General features: G+C 37.6%; 1 protein-coding gene and 1 long non-coding RNA gene across 6 annotated transcripts in view; one reads left to right on the top strand and one right to left on the bottom strand.

Annotated features, from left to right (window-relative positions):
* The window catches only part of LOC116493360, a 41,941-nt gene extending 24,116 nt beyond the window's left edge, over positions 1-17,825 (bottom strand). The window contains exons 1-5 of one of the 2 annotated variants that reach the window (XR_004253746.1): positions 17,796-17,825; positions 13,789-13,891; positions 10,888-11,017; positions 9,389-9,514; positions 7,741-7,830 (exon numbers count right to left, since the gene is read on the bottom strand). This is a non-coding gene — a long non-coding RNA (uncharacterized LOC116493360). The remainder of the gene's footprint in view (positions 1-7,740; positions 7,831-9,388; positions 9,515-10,887; positions 11,018-13,788; positions 13,892-17,795) is intronic. The other variant, XR_004253747.1, reaches the window with a different exon arrangement.
* Positions 10,284-20,723, top strand: part of IL16 (interleukin 16) — a 45,483-nt gene continuing 35,043 nt past the window's right edge. For 2 of the 4 annotated variants that reach the window (XM_032194684.1, XM_032194683.1), the window contains exons 1-2: positions 10,284-10,613; positions 20,120-20,173. In XM_032194684.1, coding sequence (XP_032050575.1) covers positions 20,124-20,173 — 50 coding nt within the window. In that variant the 5' untranslated portion in view covers positions 10,284-10,613; positions 20,120-20,123. The remainder of the gene's footprint in view (positions 10,614-20,119; positions 20,174-20,723) is intronic. The other 2 variants (XM_032194690.1, XM_032194685.1) reach the window with 2 other exon arrangements.

Here is a 20,723-nt window from a genome sequence, read left to right as displayed (position 1 = left end):
GGACTGAATATTAGCACAGAATCTGAACAGTCCCGTGACTGCCACAGTGTGGCGTAATTGATGGAGTAATGGAGATCTGAACCACGCTCTAGACCTGACCATTGAGCAACTAAGGGCATGCACTGTATTTTGGTTGTGCTGGTTTTGCAATCCATGAAACATGGACAGTGATTCATATTGCTTCATTTGCAAAGCACTTTGACATATAACAATGAAAAGCAAAATGTCTTAAGAAAGCTCTTAATGCTTCTTCCAAATTACACCCAGTAAGGAAAGGTCTACAAAGTACATTGTGGGCAGATAAAATTCACTTCCAGGCAGCTCAAAAGCTGTTAGCATGAAGCTAATCCTGAGCTATTAGTCCCCACTAAGAGACAGGGTGCATTAGTTCAGATTCGGTGCTGTGCTGATATAGCTTTTTGGAGGCCTGAGGTATAGAAAGAACTTGCATCTGTGTACGTTTTGCTGTGTGATGTATGTTAACAGCACAATATTGAAGTAAAGAAGAAGTATGGAATTCAAGAAAGCCCTCATCCTCCTAGTTAACTGACACAGAAGTAACACTGGAAAAATGAAAATCCAGTTATACATCTGCCTTTTCACTTTCCCTGCTCTTTTGCATGATCCCCCATCTCATATTTCACATCACTTCTCCTCTGCCATGTCATCTAGCCCAAACCTACAGATTTGCAAGGGTTATAAAGTCCTCTTCTAGCACTCAGTCCAAGTTCCTCGTCCCTCACTCTAATCACACCAGTACCTAGGCTGCTTTCTATTTTTGATTGTCAGGAGGTATTATTTTAGCTCAGTCAGCTGGTCAGAGGAGGAAGCCATATGCAGACTTCATAACTGGATATCTGAAAAAAAAAAAAAAAGGAAAAGAAAAAAAAAGAAAAGCACAGAGAACATTACAATAAGAAATTCCACACAGCAGTGGAAGAATATATCCAAGCACTGGAAACTTTGGTGGAGTTGGCAGGTATGAGGGTGATTTTGATAACATCTGTGCCCACTCACCCTAAATTAATATTGCATAAATGCTGTAACTTGGGATGGAAGGGAGTGTCCTTCTAAAACATTTTTTAGGAACACTTAGATATTTTAAGCATGAAAACTAAACTAAGGGGGCCACAGATGAGGAATACATAAGACATAAAGTGCAGAAGGCATCAAATACAAGTGGAAATTAAGAAGTCTCTATGTTGTTTTGTCACCTACACCTCTCTTCTGTTCTGGTGTTGCCTCCATTCCCTGCCTAACCTGCTCTCCCTTAGATTCCTTGCCTGTATGCAGTATAAAGAGGGAAAAGCACTGTATTTCATGCTGTCTTGGCTTCATCTTGGAAGTAGTAAAAAGGAATCTAATCCTAATTCCAATACTGTATTCCCCTGGGTAAGAGTAAAGGTTGGAAAGACCTGTCACCTTGCTGTGATGTGTGCTATTTCAGCCAGGAGATGTGCAGCCGTAATAATGCCAACTACAAGACTTGCATGATAGGTGTAGCAGTGCTTATAATGAGAGGGACAACTTGTTATAAAGACAAAGGGAGAGACACACATATTTTTAATTTTTTGTTGTTGTTTTTAAGGAGGATATATGATGAATGGTGGGCTTGTACAAGGCAATGCCTTTCATGTGAGAGAACAGAATCATCAGTGCTGTGCTAGAAAGCATTGCCATGACAGAGTCACTTCACCTTTCTTTCAATAAGTTTCTATATTTTCTGGCTAGGAGGCCTCAGAGTGCAACAGGATAGGCGCAAGCATTAGAAAATGCTTGATGACATTAATACCCACATTCACTTATGAAATTAATTCATACACATGCATCTCTGCTGTATGTTTATATGAGAAGCTCAGAGAGCTCATTTTCCAACATCTGTTAAATGCTGCTTCATACAGTACGTCAAAACAAAACTAAACAGACCATCCAGTTACAGGCCAGCTAGTATATACGTTTCTATAATGCTGGTCTTGTTTTAATTATAGGCTCCTTGGGGCAGGGACCATACCTTTATCTATTTCCCAAATAGGAACAACTGTAGCAGAGATGCTCAGTAAGCAATAGCCTAAAGTTGTTATTAAATGTAGTTGAAAGATGACAGGAAATTGAAGTAGACCTGGTGCAAATAACCAGAGATAGAGGGATATGAATTCTACACATAAACCAACACCAACTAGTAAATTCTCAGTGTGGGGTATAAAGATGCAGCTGCCCAAGTAATTCTGACGTTAATAGGAGTTGCTAGGAGAAGAGCCCACAAACCACAGTACTGTCTCTGTGGGTCTGACAAGCCCACAGAAGGGAATAAGAATTATATATGCCAGCATTTATTTATATATATATATAGTTATTTAATTATATGGCACACCAGTTAAAAATACCTAACCAGCTTTTAGCATAAATCTCATTTCCAAAAGTGGCACCAGTCCTGAAGAGCCAAGGAGTTGTTTCTGCAGCTTGTTCATGTTAAAACTTTCAGGAGTTAGGTGATCTATGCCTTGGAAGATCTCAGTTTATGAAAAACACCTTCAAAAGTTGCATTTAGCTGTTTCTGAAAATGTTGCATGTAGAATTTATAAAAAATATTATATCCTGAAACAGCATGAAAGCAAGAATCTACTGAATAAACAAAGATCTGAATTAAAGCATGAGTTATCTGTCCTTTATAGGCAATATTTAATAAAACTCCTGAAACACTATTTAGCATGGATTATTGTTATAGGGCCTCTTAAAAAATTAAACACAGCAGTTTGTGAAATCCACATCAGACAGCAATTTCTATCCTTCCTCCCTGGTTTCCTACCACTCCTCTCTTGCTTGGGCTTTGTGCCTCTTCTATATCCTGAAGAAACAACTGAGCAGTTGTTTGGGGAAAAGTTTAAGGTTCATCAGCTTTTCCGGTCTTTTTGCTGACAATTTTGGCAGCATCAGTTCAGCCAGAACACCCAAGATGTATTATAGTCTTGCAAGTAACCAGTGAATTTAATTGACCATGAAAAGTTATATTTTGCCAGATAAATGTATATCTATGCATGCATGTATGTGTACATATATGTGTATACATACATAGGTATGTACATATAATAAAAATGAACTATACATACATACACATACTAGGTACTTTAATGTTGGCACAGCAATAACATGTGTGTGAAGAACAATCTTTCCTCATCTAAAAATATTAACTGTTCTTTTTTTTTGAAAATACCTGAATTAATCTGTTCTTTCAGTGTAATCTTGTGTGGTCCTGAACATACGCATACTCAAGCCTGATTACAAATGACTTCATGTCACATAGTAATCCAGAATAACACTCTATTTTATGCTTCATCACGTCCCCTTTTTTCTTGTCCATCATCTTTCCCCCTTCTGCTTGATGCACAATTCTGTCCACAAATCCAGTTGACCTCAGGTTCTACTTGTGGCTGAGAAGTCACTCAGAGACAGCCCAATTTATGAGGCTGTGCTCTTTGATCCTCCTAAGGCAGTCAGTGTGATAACTCCCCCGAGGACATGTTGAGCAGATGACCATGTTGAGTGCCTCCCACCTTGCCTTCCTACAGAGGGGAAGCCAACCAAGATAAAGGGGAAGATCAAAGTATGAAACTGCAAACAACAGTAAACTCCAGCCTAACAAGTTCCTGAAGAAAGTGGTCAGCTATGATATCCTTGGTAATCCCAGAAACAAGCTTTGGAGGATGAGGAAGTCACCCAGTGATCAGACAGTCACAAAGCTGAATGGCATAACAAGTTCATGCTCATACCTCTTACGAAACAAAATCAGAACTCATAATAAAATACTAAACCATAATTCTTACAAAAATGGGAATGGACTAGTTTTCTATGTGCATGGTAAATGGATGAAGCCCAGGTGAAGGACTGTAACTATGTCTTTTGCTTTTATGGCACCATCTTTGACTAGTGATCATGTTAGACAGAGGTAATAAAAAGAGATTACCATGGCCAAAAATCCCCTAGGTTTGATCTTTGTATTTCTGGTCACTGTTTTAAAGAAAGTGAAAACTCCTTCAGTTTCCCTAGCTAACATGGGTAACAGTAGTCTATTTCACACTTTGTCATACATGTATCAGGTGCATTTTCATCCTTTGTTTACGATACCTATGAGTTAGCATCCTTGCCTGATAAACAGGCATAACTGCTTTGTAAAGAATACAGTAAGAACTACTTTTTGGATGTTTCCTAGGTGCTGACCAAAGCACCATACAGATATTACCAAGAAATTATTATTGTTCATAAATGTTCTGGCATTCTAAAATGTACCACAAAATCTTTCTGCATATATTTGGTGTCAAATCACACCAAAATTCACAGGTTTAATTAATAACAACATTGATAACTCCATCATGACAAAAATACTCGGTATCTGTTCTCTTTTATGCACATTCTTTTTTTCAGGAACAAGTGAAAATTTGTTTAAAAGGCATCCACACAACTATCTCAATAATTGCAGTGCATGACCTTTGATAGAACATAACTTATTGTTCTTACTGCTCATTGAAAATGTTGATGCTTCCAGCAGTGCTTGTATTTCAACATTTTCCTCTATCCCATGCTAATTAATATCTAACTGCATATATCAACTGATTATGCCATGTTAGGCGGTTATGGAATTTTGTCCTGAAGTGCTAAGTGATTTTAAATAGTGTCACGCTCTGGGACTCTTGAATGGTTTCTACTGAACACTAGGCTTAATACAGAATTCAGAAACACCAACACAAATTCCTGCTTCCTATGAAATTAGCTTAACAAGGATTTGGGGAGTAACCATTTGCACTATATGGTTGATGTGAGCAACCATTTCATCAAAGCGATTATGTCTGAGAACAGAACATTCATTCATCACAAAAAGAATTGAAACAAAGTTGATTTATACCACACATTTGACCTGTTACACAACAGAACCGTTAGCTGTTTGATTTTAGAAGTTAAATGTTACATGTAAGTGATGCAGCTTATTTGATTGGTCCATGTAACCTATAGCAATTTTAGGTTTTCTGCAACAACACAAGGTTCATATTGTAAAGAAAGATGTCAGAGTCAGTATAAATGCACAATAATGATTCTTCAAACATATTTCAAGTTATTCTACAACGAGAATACATGTATATTAATATATTGGGGTAGGGCAATTTTTCTAAAGGAACAGTGTAATTAACTGAGGACAATTCTCCTGTGTAACTGCCATGAAGAGAGTATTCATCAGCTGGAGACCTTGTGCCTGCAACATAACAGCACCGTTGGCTAAGACATGCTTCCTGAGGGTGGGACAGTGAAGTTGAAACTGAACTGATAGGCAAGGAAAGAGTTCTTAAAGAGCCTGGAAAACATACCCATGAAATCAAAACTATAGAGAAAAAGAAGAACATAAACTAAAGCTGTTCAAAATATTTTAAAATTTGTATGGCTATCTGTGCCTGGGGAGAATCTAACATGACATGAAGCATTTGAATATGAGCAAAGATTTTCCCCACAGAAATAAACAATAAATCATCTTTTCAGTTTAGTAGTCAGATATAGCTCTAATTATATTTTTTCAGTAACAGTCTATGAAGTTTTTTGCTGATACTTTTCTCCCCTGTTGAACCAAAATTAAAAATGTTCACTTGAAAGAGTATTTTAGAGATTAAAAAATAAATAGATCTTTGCAAAAGTTAAAAATAGTTTGTTGCATATCGTTCCTGTTACTGTGCAAAGATCCTCGTATGCCTCAAGTTATGGAATAAAAAGTGTATTGCATTTACAGCCCTGAATTCATTGTCTATGTACCATTTTTGTGTTGAGTACAATCAGGACAGCACCAGGGGAGGTATAATTAATAGCTTCACTTAGATTCACCTCACTAATGGTTTGTTTTCTTTACCTATTTTACCCAATTTTGCCAAATTACTGTGTTACATTCTTCCAATCCAGAAGAACATTAATGCAAAGTGTGAATAGATGGGCAGGCTTTTGTAAAAACAACAACCAAATAGCTCTTCAAATTGGTTACAAGAGTAACAGCTGTTGAAGATCAGCTGTTATACCCCAAGCCCATTGCTGCTGTAGTAAATTGCACAGAGCAGAATAAACATGCCAGAATGCTTTAATTACCTTAAATTATGAACATTTTTTAAAATCGTATTTCTGATTCAAAGAAGTCTGTCTTTCCATCCCAAGCCTCTGAATTCTGTCTCATGAAGGTATGTAGACAGACAGCAAAGAAATCATCTTGCAACAATCCGCCGGAAGAAAATAAAACAGATTCTTTAGTCTCTTCCTGCAATGAACACTCCTCAAACTTTTTGTATAATTTTTTTCTGAACTCTTTCCACCTTGTTAATATCTGTTCTAATAAGAGTGGATGCCCTACCTGGGCAGAGTGGCTCATGTAGTGCTTTACTCAGTGGTAAGGACACTGTTTCCCCTTAACACTTGGCACACACACATTTCCAAGACTGCATCCACAGTGAGGGTGGGTGGGTGGATTGGGGCTAGCCAGTGAAAATGGTTCCAGTCCTCCAGTCTCCTCATTTCCATTTGCTAGAGTAGTCTGAGACATGCTGCTTCCCCAGCGTCAAGAAAGCAGGAAGGAGAAGGGAGATTGGATACATGGGACAACACATGGGTTCAATAGATAGGCTCAAAGCACCTAGGAGCTGCTTTACTGAATTCAGATGTTACTGAATTATTCCACAGTGCTCTTGGGAGACTAGAAGGGACTGCTCTTGCACAGTAGGATTACAATTTTCTCACTCCCAAACAGTTTGCTGCTCTAGGTAAATGCTAGTTTTGCCTATATCTAGGCTGGCTGTATTTGTCCATACACAGTTTCAACAGACACTTTCCATTAAATTCTTTATTAAAGACATTACAAAAGGAGATGGAGTTGTAATTTTAAAGGTATCATTAGTTATATATTCTAAATAGTGTAAAGTGTTTGACTTATGGTCAGTAGTCAAGACCAAATAAAAAACACAAGTTAATGGCTATTTTCAGCTAGGAAGCATATTAACAAGGAGATATCCAAAAATCTACACCCAAACTGGGATTAATATAGTGTATTTACTACTCATCTGGAAAGCAAGCATGCAACACCAGAGGTGGTGTAACTGTGAAATTATACGTGATTGTTTAGAAAAACCATAACTTAAAGAAATTATAACTTAAAATTATAACTTAAAGTTATAATTAAAATTATAACTTAAAATTATAACTTAAAGAAAAACGAAAGCTAAAGGAAGGGTCTGGGCAACAAGATGGCAGCTGAAATTTAGCATAGGTAAGTGTAAGGTAATGTGCATTGAAAGGAACAATTCAAACGATTCATATACACTGATGGTTTGCAAAATCACTCAAGAAAAAGATTTAGGCGTTACTGTGGACAGCTTAATGGAAATTTCTACTCAGTGCACAGCAGTGGTCAAAAAAAGCAAACAAGATGTCAGGCTATATTAAAGATGGATTGGAAAATAATACTGGAAATAATAACAATACCATCAAATACATCAAATAATGTATTCTCTGTTTTAAGAATAGCTTATTTTGTTTTCATTCTTTGAAAATCACCTAAAATAGGGAATTAAAGTGGATTTAAAGGCATAGACAAACTTCTGTAAAGTGAAAGATATTTTAAAGGGTGTCAGAATCATGACATCCTTGAAATTAATTTTCTTTTCCTCTAAACAACTTATCTGCTCAGTTTATAGGTTTGTAAACAAGGATAGTGGAGGGACTTACCTTCACTATATCTATAGATGAATGGCTTAAAAACGACATACAGCCTATTGATGGGCCTCTTTCCAGCACAAATGCGTCATTTCCCTGTTACTGCAGAGAAAAATGGAAAGGGGCAGTTCCTCACCAAGCCTCCTCTGTGCTCTCCCCACACCCAAGTCTGCAGGACCCAATCCAGTACCACTTCCTATTTGGTTTACACTCAGTTGGTGGCTGTACCCATCACCTTCTATTCAAATTTCACCTGCTTCCCCAGGTCCAGTCAAGCACCTTAACCTGAGATCTTCCTTCCTTTAATCCCTTCTATTCCCCCACGCCCCACACTTGCACATCTCAGAGCTGATCAACCCTTTGCAGTCCCACACCCATTATCCCAGTGCTCCCCCACATGACTTTATGACCCACTTTTCCCCCACTGCAGGCACAGCTCACCAGCTTAGTTCCTTCAGCTTTGCTGTCAGGATTGTTGATGCTGTTGGACACCCACTATTTGCCTTCCCTATAGTATTTACGCAGAAGGTCGCTTTCCCATATTCTGCAGACCACTGTCAGACATGCATGATGCTGTTGACATTATCACTTACACAGTAAAGTAGAAAGACTAAAACCAGAGGTTAATTTATGGCAGAGGAAGTCCCCACGTACACACCCATCCAGTTTAGGGCTATAGCATACCTCAGTGCATATATCGCCTAGATATAATTTAAGGCAGAGGTTTCTCTCCTGAATACTTGACATTCCAGATTGAAGGCTGTCCTATGAACTATGGACAGTGATATACACCAACCTTTGTGGTTCCTAGGTTCCTAGTGCTTGCTGTAATTAGATGTCAGATTTGTAAATTCAACATTGTTTAGTCTGAGGATAAGTGAGCAAAATAGGAAACTCATTTACCCAGCAGTGGGAGGGTGTGGAGAGAAACAGTGTTGTTTTCTGTGGAGGATTTTTATTTTTATTACTAGACTCTTGAGAGGCTAAAGATGTCACTAGGTCCTTATGCTGTTCTGGGCTGTGAAACCAGCAAGGGAAAATATTAACTGATGCAGTTTTATATAACTTACAAATGTGTTTAGCATTTTCTGTGACAGAGTGAAGGCAGTCAAAAATTTAACTGTTTCCTTTATGAACTTTATTTTGTTTATCTGTAACCTTGCTCTATACCAGCAGAACTGGCAGTAGTCTTGTCCAGAGCAGGGGCAGGGCATTTTCCCACATAACCAAAATAAATTCTTATTCCAATAAAAAGAGGAGAAGAAAAAAAAAAAAAAAGAAGAAGAAGAAAAGAAAGTTATGCTGTGAAATGGCATTATTACCTCTAACAAAAAGCATATGGAATAGTAGCTTGCACATAGGTCTGAGAGCCAGGAATAAATCAGTGCTAGTCTAGACATGCTGATTCCAGCTGTGGTCCTGAAACAAGCTGTTAGTGCTAGAATTTGATTAAGCCTAATGCCCATCTGGAGAAGATGATGAATGAAGGCAGAATACCACTGTCCCATCAGAGTTGTGCTTAGAGGTATTTGTATTATGGCTGGAAAACAGGCAGGAGAACAAGGGTTACTCATTGTATTCCTGTTTCTCCCAGTAAGTGACTGGTTCCACAGCCAGTTTCAGAAGACAGTGTGGTACATTCTATGGAATTGTGACTTACCACATAGCCCTTTTCTTCGCCTCAGTATAGGCAAAGAAGCAGCAGAAATGACTTTACTTGGTCGTGGTTTCCACTTATTTAGTATGGCCCTCAGTCATTATGTCTCATTTGCTTTCTCCACAGTGGCTGTAACATTTAATTAATTAATATTTATAAGCACACAGAAGATGGAAAGCCTTATATATTATATGTTTAAGGTGAGTAATTACCTCACAAAAAGACATAAACGAACTCTGACCAGTGATGTAATTTCAGAATGCAGAGTGCTGGCAGGGACATAGAAAACCCTCACAAACATACCTCTTTCCCTCCTGCCTCCTTTCCCTTCCCCAAAAGGATGAATCCCTCTCAAAAGTGACCAGATATGAATAACGTTTGCACCTCCTTTACTATTATCTTCTTTTCATGCAGCAGAAGGGTCCTGGTTTATCTGTTTGCTTTAGTTTAAATTCTGCCATCCGCAGACAAAACTTCTTGCTCCACTACACAGACTTTATTCACCAAAGAACAACCTCCCCAAGCCCTTGCAGAGCTTATGAAAAGCGTTTTCACTCGCTTGGGTTAAATGAGCACTGTGTGTGTTTTCTTTCTTCTTCCTCTTTTTTTTTTTTTTTTTTTTTTTTTAGGTTAAGAGTAATAAATGAATCATTTCAACTTTGGGCAAGGAGTTTAGGTGTTGTATTTGTACCATGCAACTACATAAACACAGAATGAGCCAGTTAACCAATGAATTGCAGGGATTAGAAGCAATGAGATGATCTAAAGCATTTTAACACATTTTCCATATATTAGTCCTTGGACTAGTTGTGTTTTGCTTTCTTACAACAGACACAAGTCAGTAAAAGTCCAAAAGGAAAGTTTGAGGTTTTACATTTCTGTTTGTGGTACAGGAAAAGGGTTACGATCTCAGTGGTTGATTCAGTGAAATAACATCTCTTTTATACACATCTGCCTAGCAAGTAGGGCGGTAGTTGGAAATACCCAATCTAAAGCATTAAAGATTTGCTGGCAAATAGCAAGGCATTTTCTGCTGAGGAAAAATTGTTATATTGAGTAGTCACTTTGAATGCTTAGGAGTTACAGTCAAATACCCAAACATTGTGGAGTTGCACTGCACTTATTATTTTCTCAAGTATTTAACACACTGGGAACTGACTCTGCTGTATACATCATGTCCAAGAAGGAATGATAATAGTGAACTTAAATAAGAAGAACCTTGGCAATGGTAAGTAATATTTTTATATCAAATTATTTGGGCATCATACAGTCAACTGCTTTTATATGTCAGTATGTATCATTTTCAATTGTTTTTATTTGACAATTTAAATGAGAAGAATAAACAGGTAAGACATAAAATCAGAGGTATTTCACAAACTATATATATTTTGCCTTTCTATTCTCTGTTTTGTTTTTAAGTTGTATGAGAAATTTGAAGTAAGTTAGTGTTGTTGAATTATCAGTCTTATGATTTAAAACAGAGATGTTGTACATGAAAGTACCTTAACTTTGGTCACTTTTGCTTTGCTGTATATTTCTCCTATTTCTCCTGACACATATGAAAGTCAGCAGACTGTACCAGAGAATTTTGTGAGCCTGTAGCTTTCTTCAGTTTTGAAGGCCTCTTAAAACCTGCAATATCGGGAGGCAGAAAAGAAACAAAAACATAAATCAAATGATTCATTGCTCAAATGCATTTAAATTTACAAGTTCTCTCTCAAGAGTAATTCATCTTCCTAAAAAAGAGAAGGGAATTAATTTCAAAACAGGATATAAAGGAAAGGCTATGGGATATTTTTTAGCTTTTGCTAAGTACATTTTTTTCCAGAATTGTTTCTAACCTTTTGCTCACTTCAAATGTTGCGTAGCTGCAAGCTTCACTCTTTAAATGTTTTATTTTTCTTTAAAGAAGAAATGCAGAAAGATGCATGTCTCCATGAGAATTGGATAGGAGTACTATCTAATCCTCTGAAAACACATGCGCATTTCCAATCCATTTTACAATTAAATATTAATATGATTATTATGTTTCAGAACATACTTCCAGGCAAGACATCCAAATGCACTATTTACTTGAATCTCCGTATGAACTAGCCTATACAGGAAATCAGTAAATTGGTCCAGAGTCTCAGACTCAAAGGGGATGCATATTTGTTTAGTCATATACTATAAATAACATCTGTAGTCTTGGAACTGTGACAACATTATTAATGCAATGCTCACTTAATAGTTCCCTCTGTTACGAGCCTCATTAGTAACTGATTCATACAGTATGAGCCTACAGAAAAAACATGCAGGCTAGTACAACACACACATTGATGATATATTGTCCATACTGCCAGCGTAACCTCATTTGTTGTGCAGCTGGTAAGCTGTGAGCCAAGGGCACACCTCCTGGCCAGCAGCCCCCTGGGAGACACAGTCAGTGCAGAGGCTCTCTGCAGGGGGATTGCTGTCAGGGTGCAAGTGGGGGCCAAAACACTCCCCTCTTCCCCCACCATACCATCCTGTGGCTGGGACCAGATGACATAATGCTCTGTGGCTGTCAAATTGCTTCAATCTATGCTGGGGGACAGACCCTAAGGACCATGGCCTCTTCAACACGGTTTTGCTATCAGAGAGCACCGAGGATGTGACCTGCTCCTTTTATTTTTCTAGTACTGTTATAACATTTGTCTTGCCTGTATTACAGTATGACACATACTGTACACTGCAAAATAACTTGCATATTTTTTCTGCTTTGATATTTCTGGAATTACCATACAGAATAAACTTTGTATGAAAACTATTCTGCATAATGAGATGAGAGTTGGTATAGGATATCATTACTTGCCACCAGCAAATACTTACTGTTTTCTAAGGGTAGTTAATTGCTTTGTCTAATTAAAAGAATTTCACTGAATTCTCTTTTAGTACTTTTTATCAGAGAAATCCCTGCCCATCTGAGAAAGAAAGGAACAACTACAACTCATTTGCACTGATGAGGACAGGGATTCAGAAAAGTGGGGAAGTAAACTTATCTGATGTTAAAGCATCAGGTCACTATCAGAGCTGGAAGGAGATATCCAGACTCACAGTACAGTGCTCTGTTGAAAAATGGGCTGGGGCATATTGTTACTGGTTTTTGGAGTGAGTGGTGTGTATTAGATATGGTAGATAAGGTTCAAGTATAGGTACTTGAAGTCATTGCCCAAGATTAATGGTCAGCCTATACTGATATTGACAAAAACTTAACATATTATACATAGAGATCCTTTGTTTTGGCCAGAAACAGGAAAAACAAAAACAAAAACCAAACCACCACCAACTTTTAAACTCCTGTTCTTGTATGCTACCCCCAGAATTCTGGGTATTCTTACCTCTTGAATGTTTGAATTAAGTCTTTTAAGATTCATGTCACAAACTAAAAGACAATATTTATAATCAGAATTATGTTGAAGAAAAAGGAAAGAAAACCAGACTGGAAGTCTTGGGTTACAATATTGGTTGTATGGCTGTCTTAGAACATGATGTTGGACACTCAAATTCCAGAAAAGACTGCTTTCTTTTGGGAAACTCGAGCTGAGACAAAGGATTTAGTATTATTTCTTATGGAGATAACACTAGATATTTTCTTGATAGCTACTCAAAAATGGGCCCATGTGAGGGAAAAGACTGAAAATTGGACCTTCCAGAGCTCGTTTCTGCTCCAGTGTCAGAGTCATTCAGTGGCTGCCCTGAGTCCTAAGCCTGCTTTACCACATGGCAATCTGTAAGCCTGACCACGCTGTTTTACACATTCATAGACATACCAGGTTTTTGCACATACCCAGACAGCCTTCCAGAGAGCCTTTCCTATTCACAAGACAGACATGCAGTCAGGAGGTAGACAAACTGTTGCATAATCTGATCTCACAGCTGCTCTTGTCCCCTACTTCAGCTGCAAAATAAATATAGTAGCTGTGATCTGAGTTATAACTACTTCTTATGGAATAAGGTATCCCTTCCACTCCTTAATGCCATGGATGCTCAATTACCCACTCTCTGGGAGCCCTGGACTACAGACTGTGTGGAACCAACAGTTATTTTTTGGTGTTAAAACTGATGTCATCACAAAATTAAAAAACAAAAACAAAACCACAATAAAATATTAGGACACGCAATAACGTTTCATGACACCTCCCAACCACCACCTTCATGAAAAAATGCTAGGGAAGTGATCATGGCTTTTAATGTGCAATAACAATACTATTCAAGCTCTTTTGGACAAATAGGTAAAAAAATGCAAATGAGTATCTGAATACAGAGATGTTTAAAAGAAATAGTAGCTAACAATTTATATATGGATAGAACAAGTTTTCAAGATTGGAGGGATAATGTCTTCACATTCAGATTTGATGCTTATTTTAAAAGATATGCTTTACCTGGAGCATATTGTTGCCGTCAAGACAGGAATGACAGGTTAAAATTTTCTTTGTCAGGTCAATTAGACTAATTAATATGAACAACTTCTTCTGAACCCAAAATCTGTAGGAAAGAAAACCAAAAAATCTCAGGTCAAGAATCCACATCTGAGGCCTCTTGGTCACTAACTCCAAGCTATTTAACATTAGATACTGCTCTGAAGGTGTAGACTGATCTCAAAATATGTGAGAAGAGCTGTCTCCCAAAGACATTAGATTGTAGACTGTTTAGAACGCTACATTTGGCTCCAGTATCAATCACACACTCAGGCAAGGTATCATTGGATCTCATGAAGCACCAAGAGCATTATGTTTTGTGTCTTACCAGGGAGCTATTTTTTCTGACAGACTATATTATTTCACCCACAAGAAACGTGTAAGGTAATTTAGTCTCATCTTGCTGTCAACAATGATGCTAGTGAGCAATGCGCGCAGTCAAGAGTGAGACAGCTGCCATTGGAGCTTTATACTGTTATCTTCTATACCACAAATAAAACACATCCATTCAGACTCATTCTGATTGTGACAGCCTTAGAGACACAGTAAAACAGAAGAAATGTGCGCCAAGATATTGTTAGTGCAGAGAAGCGGCTGTATTAAGTAGCTGTGCCTCTTTGAGGCACCAGGAATGACAAATACTCAGAAGTAGCTTCAGCTAAAGCCTTGCAACTGAAATGATTACTGTACTTATAAATGCAGTAAAGTCATCTTATTCAGGCATAGATATCTACAGGAAAGAGATTGCATAATTTCTCATCAGCCACTGACAATGCTAAATTAAAAACAAAAAAAACTAGTAAACCCAGCAACCAAGACAGGACCATGCATACTACCTGTGAGGTGCTAAGTGATAAAAAGCCCCAGACTTCAGTGAGACTGAGGCTACAGAAAGTGGTGCCTGTGCCAGAAAGTAAAATATGGAGCAAATTCTGCCACTAGTACTCAAATGGATTGAATATATTCATCTTTCACTACTTCCATTCATTCCTATCTCTCTGTTCAAGGCAGAAAGGAAAAGGTAGTAGCAACAAATATGCAAAATGCAGAGACAATAAAAATGCAGCATCAGACAGGTCTAAATACACCTTTTATACTGAACTAATGAAAAATACAGAGAAAATTTTCTTGTGATTTTTATATGTGGAATAAGTTCATTTTTCTTCTGCCCTTTACTTTTTTTGCTTGATAAATCATAGTTTTGGCAATTGATAATTCCCCTTTCATTCAACCTAAAGGGCCCCTTATTTCAGACTACAGTTTAGGGGAATATAAATCAAAAGGAATGCAAAGTCAGATGAAAAAGGAACATTATGTGACTGGAAATGTGGAATGAGGAGGTAAAGTCATAACTTTTAAAATATTTGTTTTAAATTAGAATGACACCATACAGGGGAGCTCACATACTGTTTTTACTACTCTTGTGCTGCAGTAACTTATAAACTCTGTATTGGTCAATGACTTTAAAGAAATTGATGGTGCTTTTTTTCAGTACCAGCTATTTAGTAATTTCATAGTTCAGACACAAACATCCTGTAGTATCTCTCTAAGCCCAACATAATCATTTATGCAGTCTATAAACTCAATACAAAAATATTGAAATAATAAACACAACTCAAAACCTCATGTTTAAAGACCCATGATGTTTAAAAAGTACCATTCTTGCTATGCTTGATACATCATATCATGGCTAAAGTCAATGCACTACCCACTGACACTGCTGTTTTTGTTCAATTAGACATGCTTTTAATGCAGTATTTATATCACGTTACTTTTCTGTAAACAAAGCATTGTATGCATAGAACAACAGAGTTTGGGAAATGAAGGAAAAATTACCTTTTGATGAGTGTATGCTTAGTATTAAATTTTTGTCCATGGACCTACATAAGCACTATTTTACAGGTTCTCTCTAAGGCATTACAACAACCAAAAACACCTGAATAAGGTTAGTGATCATACACAGTGAAAGTGCACGTCATGCAACATAAAGTATTTGGGAATACCAGGTCTAGGAACTTTAATTAACTCACAGGGTGGCACTCCATTGGAAAAGAGTCTAGGAGGCTGCAGAACTGGATACCATTATGAAAGAGTCGGGTAATAAAGCTCACACAAGGAAGTTGATTTTTAAAAAAGGATCTGAAGAAAAAGGAGGAGATCCAAATATATGAGAGCAGCATGAAGCTTAGAGAAAAGAGGGGCAGAGGAAGGAAAGATAAAAGTATGCAGAGAATAGAGGATGACATCAGTACAGAGATAAATGAGAAAAGAATTCTACAAAGACTTGAAGAGCAGGGTATTTTTCCTAGTACAAGAACTGAACCAATTATAGAGGCAACAAATTTGAAACAATTACAAAGAAGTACATTTTTATGTAGCACATGAAACTCATTGCCTCTTGGTAATCAAAACTTAATGGGAGCCAGAAATGCATAGGTTATAGTTACACTACACAAGATTCATTTCATCTGTAGAAGAAAAATTCTTTATGCTTCCTGGCAAAAGCAGGTACTAAGTGACGAAAAGAATTAGAAAGAGATTTACCTAATTTGACATACTGCAATACTTATCCATTATGGCCTCATGTAGCTTCTGTTAAAACAATACTATCCAGCCATAATGTAAAAAGCTCCAACAGTTTTGGAATTCATACAAAACCTCAGAGTGCCAGCCTACTCTTATCAACAAGGCACTCAGAAGAAACTCTTCCTGAAAGCAAGTTACCTCTTGAGTACTTTTTTTGCAAGGTAATTCTATTGAAGCAATTGCTATTAGCCATTGCTGGAGAAAGATACTGGATTAACTGTGCTAACAGGGTGATGCAATGTGCCAGTTCTCATGTTGCTCTTGTTTTGACGGATGGAAGGGCAGTGTGAAAGCTGCAAAATCCAAGACAGAGATGACTAATCCAGTCCTGGCTTAGCAGCAATGAGGGAAAAGACTGTCTTGTGCAACGTAACTGTTGTCTGGAACGTGGAAATGTGTGAAAACTGTGACTGTGCTCAAGGCAAAACTAATTCATCCGTTTTCTGAGCAATGTAAGGACAGGACAAAAACTAGAACACCTCAAACTATTGGCTTTCTCTCCTATTAACACAAGAACTGCTTGGACTTGGATGGGGATCAGGACAGAGGCTAAGTTCCATCATTACTTAGACTTGCTTTGCCCAGTGCAAATGTTCTGTTTAAATTTGTACGTTGCTTTTTGGAGAAAGGTTATCACCAGTAGCAACGGGCAAAATATTTGGTACTGAATAGTCTGTAAATTTATCCTCTACAATCCAAATCTTTGGATTTGGAAAATAATTTGAAGGGAAGGAAGGATCAGCTCCTGTATCTGCTGTGGTTCCAGATGCATCTTGATTTTAGGCAAAAGAGAAGAACTCTCATAAAAAAATAAATTCAACGGCCTTCTCAGAAAAGTGTCTCCACTTTGTGGTAACTAGGACACTACCCCAGGGCAGAAGTATCACTCTACCTATGAATGGTACTGTTTGACTTTTATTCTGAAGCAACAGTCGCTGCCCCTTCTACATGCTATTCCCTTTAACTGAAGGTATTATTTTTTATCTACTCACCTCTTGAGGTGAAATCTCTGTCCCACTGAAATCAAAGGCAAAACAGCTAACTTCAAAGACCTAATAATTTCTGCTACCTTCTCGTTCTTCATATTAATTATGCTTTAGATTTCAAGTATTTCCTTTTGTTTATTTGAACTCTTAATTTTATTGCATTCTTCCTTTCCTGTCCCTCACATGAGAAGAGAGTAAAGAAACCCAGCTGATTTTCCTTATACTATTATTTCATAAACCTTTAATGATTCAGCTCCTTTCTGTAGAGAGAGTTCACATCACTTCAATCTTTTCAAACAAAATCCCAGCCTCTGATCAGTGTTCATTGGCCTTTTCCTAGTACGATAACTTTGAGCTATGTAATGAAGATTGACCACAGGATCCAATATCAAAGCATACCATCAGTGCGACACGGCAGGCGCAGCAGAGTTTCTCTCTCCCTCTCTCCTTTTCCTTATGGCTTCTTAAAATGTGCTTTTCTGTTCACCACTGGGCAATGAACAATTACTGTACAGAGAAGATGGAAAAAATTGCAAAAGGTTACAGTGAAACATCAAGAAAAAACAGCCCCTCCTTGTGATATTTATGTTTCTGCTGCTGGCCCTGGCAGAAGTCCAGATTCTGAATGAACAAAACTCCCAGTGGCTTAGGAACTACAGAATTCAGCCCATAGTCAGGAAATGCAATAGCATATGACAATGGGAATTAAAAAAGAAAAAAGAAAAAAACAGCTTCCCAATCCTTTTGAGCTTCCAGCTCAATCAGTTTGGATCAAAATACAGGGACTGTTGAGATTTTGCGTGAATGAGTTCTCTATTGCTAAACAAAAACATGTGTGTGTTACAGTGTAAGACAGTTAAATGGTAAACAGTACGTGGCTCTGCTTCCTCAATGATGTTTCATTTTCACAGTACTAGAACTTATAAAATTCCATTTTATATAGAAGTCCAATATCCTCTCTATTCAAACACAGTGAGGAACTGTTTTCTAAAACAGAAAGTCATATCCCTATTTCTGACCTTTCTAGGAAAGCTACTTGATATCCACTGTTCACTACTCAGCGTCAAATCATAATTTTTCTAAAGATTAGTACTTAAAATACTGTGGTAATGTTTATTGTCATTTAGTGATTCGAGTTAAAACTGTGTCCTTTACAACATATTTTCTTAGGGGTAACTAATACCTGAAAACCCATTAGCTGGGAAAAAAATGCCAAATTTTCTTCTTTTTGTAAATACTTAAAATACAAGTTAACCACTATGATATTAGCAGGAGCAGAGTGTTTCAGGGCTACTGTAGGTGCTGTACAAAGCAGAAATTTCAGCTTCGCTTTTTGTCCCAGTATGTCATTCTCCTGGAGCAGATACTTGTCTTCACAGTCCACATTTTATCTAGAAGTCACAGGAGACCACTAAACATGAGACCATGTCAGCAAAATTTTTACAACCCCTTTTAAACTCTCTCTCTTTTGAGAGTATAGTGAGAGACCGATAAAACCAGGATCTTCAAGCCACATAATACAAAGGACAGCAGGTGTTTAAACACTCTTGTTGGCCATTTCCATGACCAGACAGGGCTGCATGTAAAATTCTGTTTTCTGTTTATGCTTTCCAGAAAAGTAGAGGATCCGTGGTTTGTGAGAACATTCCAAAGAGGTCTCACTATTTCAATAAATTAGCATTAGCTGTCTCAGAGATTTTTATTTTTTTAATATACAAACTCTCTATGCAACTTGTTCCTACTTTCCCCTGAAAGCAGTCACATCTCCGAGAGAAAGTAGATTTCTGAAGCAAGATTGATAACCATCAATGTGTGAGTAGAGCTAGGGATTGACAGGCAGAGAAGAGCAGACCGATGAATGAAAAACAGCTGAGCACACCTATGGACATGGCAAAAAGGTGGCTGCCTGCTCCCACCACTGACAGTGGATGCAACTCAAGCAGCATTTTGGTGAGAGGAGCTGCCATAATAATAGACGGGACTATGAACCATTTATTTCACAGCATACTAAAGGTGCAATTGAGAAAATGGGCAATCTGTGGCATAGTTCTCATTTCACACACACTCCATGGAAGGAGCAACAATTTTCTGAGTCCTTGATAAGGCTGGATCACAAAGGTGCAGTCTAGCCCATGAAGGGGAAAGTATTTAAAAAAGAGCAGGTTAAAGGGACCATGCCACTTTCTGATGAAAACCACAAGGAAATGGCATTCAAAAGTAGCTCCTATTATTATTATTATTATTATTATTATTATTATTATTTCTATTTATTTATTTATTTATTTATTTTGCTCCTAGAGCAGAAGCTGCCTATGAAATTATTAGCAGTTTCATGTTTAAAATATCTGAAAAAAAAGTGTGAAACATGCTTGCCATCTCAGCCCCCAGCAGCAAATCCTGCCCTCGATTAATACAGATTCCCCCGTGCTTCCCTGTAGGTTCAACATGTTTGAACCCCATCAATCCTAGGACCAGAGAGCAACACGTAAAAACAAATTACACAAACCCCTTAAATGGAGTAGCGCCTTTGGGTAGCTGGAAGTTTGCTGGAAAGTTTCCCCCAATACAGCATCCCATTGCTTTTGTTTATCTATCCTTGCTGACATTTTCTTCAATTAGGAAACAATAGCTCCGTTCCAATGTACTGAGCAGAATTACTGAAACCAAGTCACGTGACGCCACAAGAGTGTGTTTTCAATTATTCACTCTGTCTTTTTTGCCAGGCCTATGAAGAGGAACAGCCTTCTGCAGGAGTCAGGTTTGTCTGCCTCGCTGTTGTAAGTTCGTCCTTTTGAATTTTTATTTTACAATTAGGGATTTTTTTTTTTTTAAACTGTAAATTCAACTCTCAGAGAGTTTCTTGCTCTTTTATTAGAGAATTTCCAAATCTCTTGCTCTTCCTACTGCCTGGAAATCCTTCACATCTGCAACAGTTCAGTTCTAATAGTACTGCTCAGTAATGAATTTGATGAAGATCACAAGATCTAGATTAAAAAGGCATGCAAGATATCACGCTATTAGCACTTGGTAATGTAAAACTCATCTTGCTCTTGCTAGTAAAGAAGCTTTAGCTTTCCTATTGTCTGGTTAACAGTAGTGCATTCCCATTCAATCTGGGAGCTACACCAAATTATTTACATCTTGTAAATGCTTGGTTTAATATCAACCAAAAATTTGAACCAAATGAGCGCAGCTCAAATCATGTACTTTGTTTGCAGAAGGCAGACTGAGTTAGGACTTTTTAGATTTAAAGCTGGAAAAATAAAGCTTGGGGAAAAAAAAAAGAAACAGAAGGAACATTTGGTTTGCATTACAAACCACAGACAA

Source organism: Aythya fuligula, chromosome 11 (assembly GCF_009819795.1).
Source record: "Aythya fuligula isolate bAytFul2 chromosome 11, bAytFul2.pri, whole genome shotgun sequence".
In the NCBI taxonomy this organism is placed as follows: Eukaryota; Metazoa; Chordata; class Aves; order Anseriformes; family Anatidae; genus Aythya; species Aythya fuligula.
The sequence above is the reverse complement of the archived record's forward strand: the minus strand, read 5'-3'. Positions and strand labels throughout refer to the sequence as shown.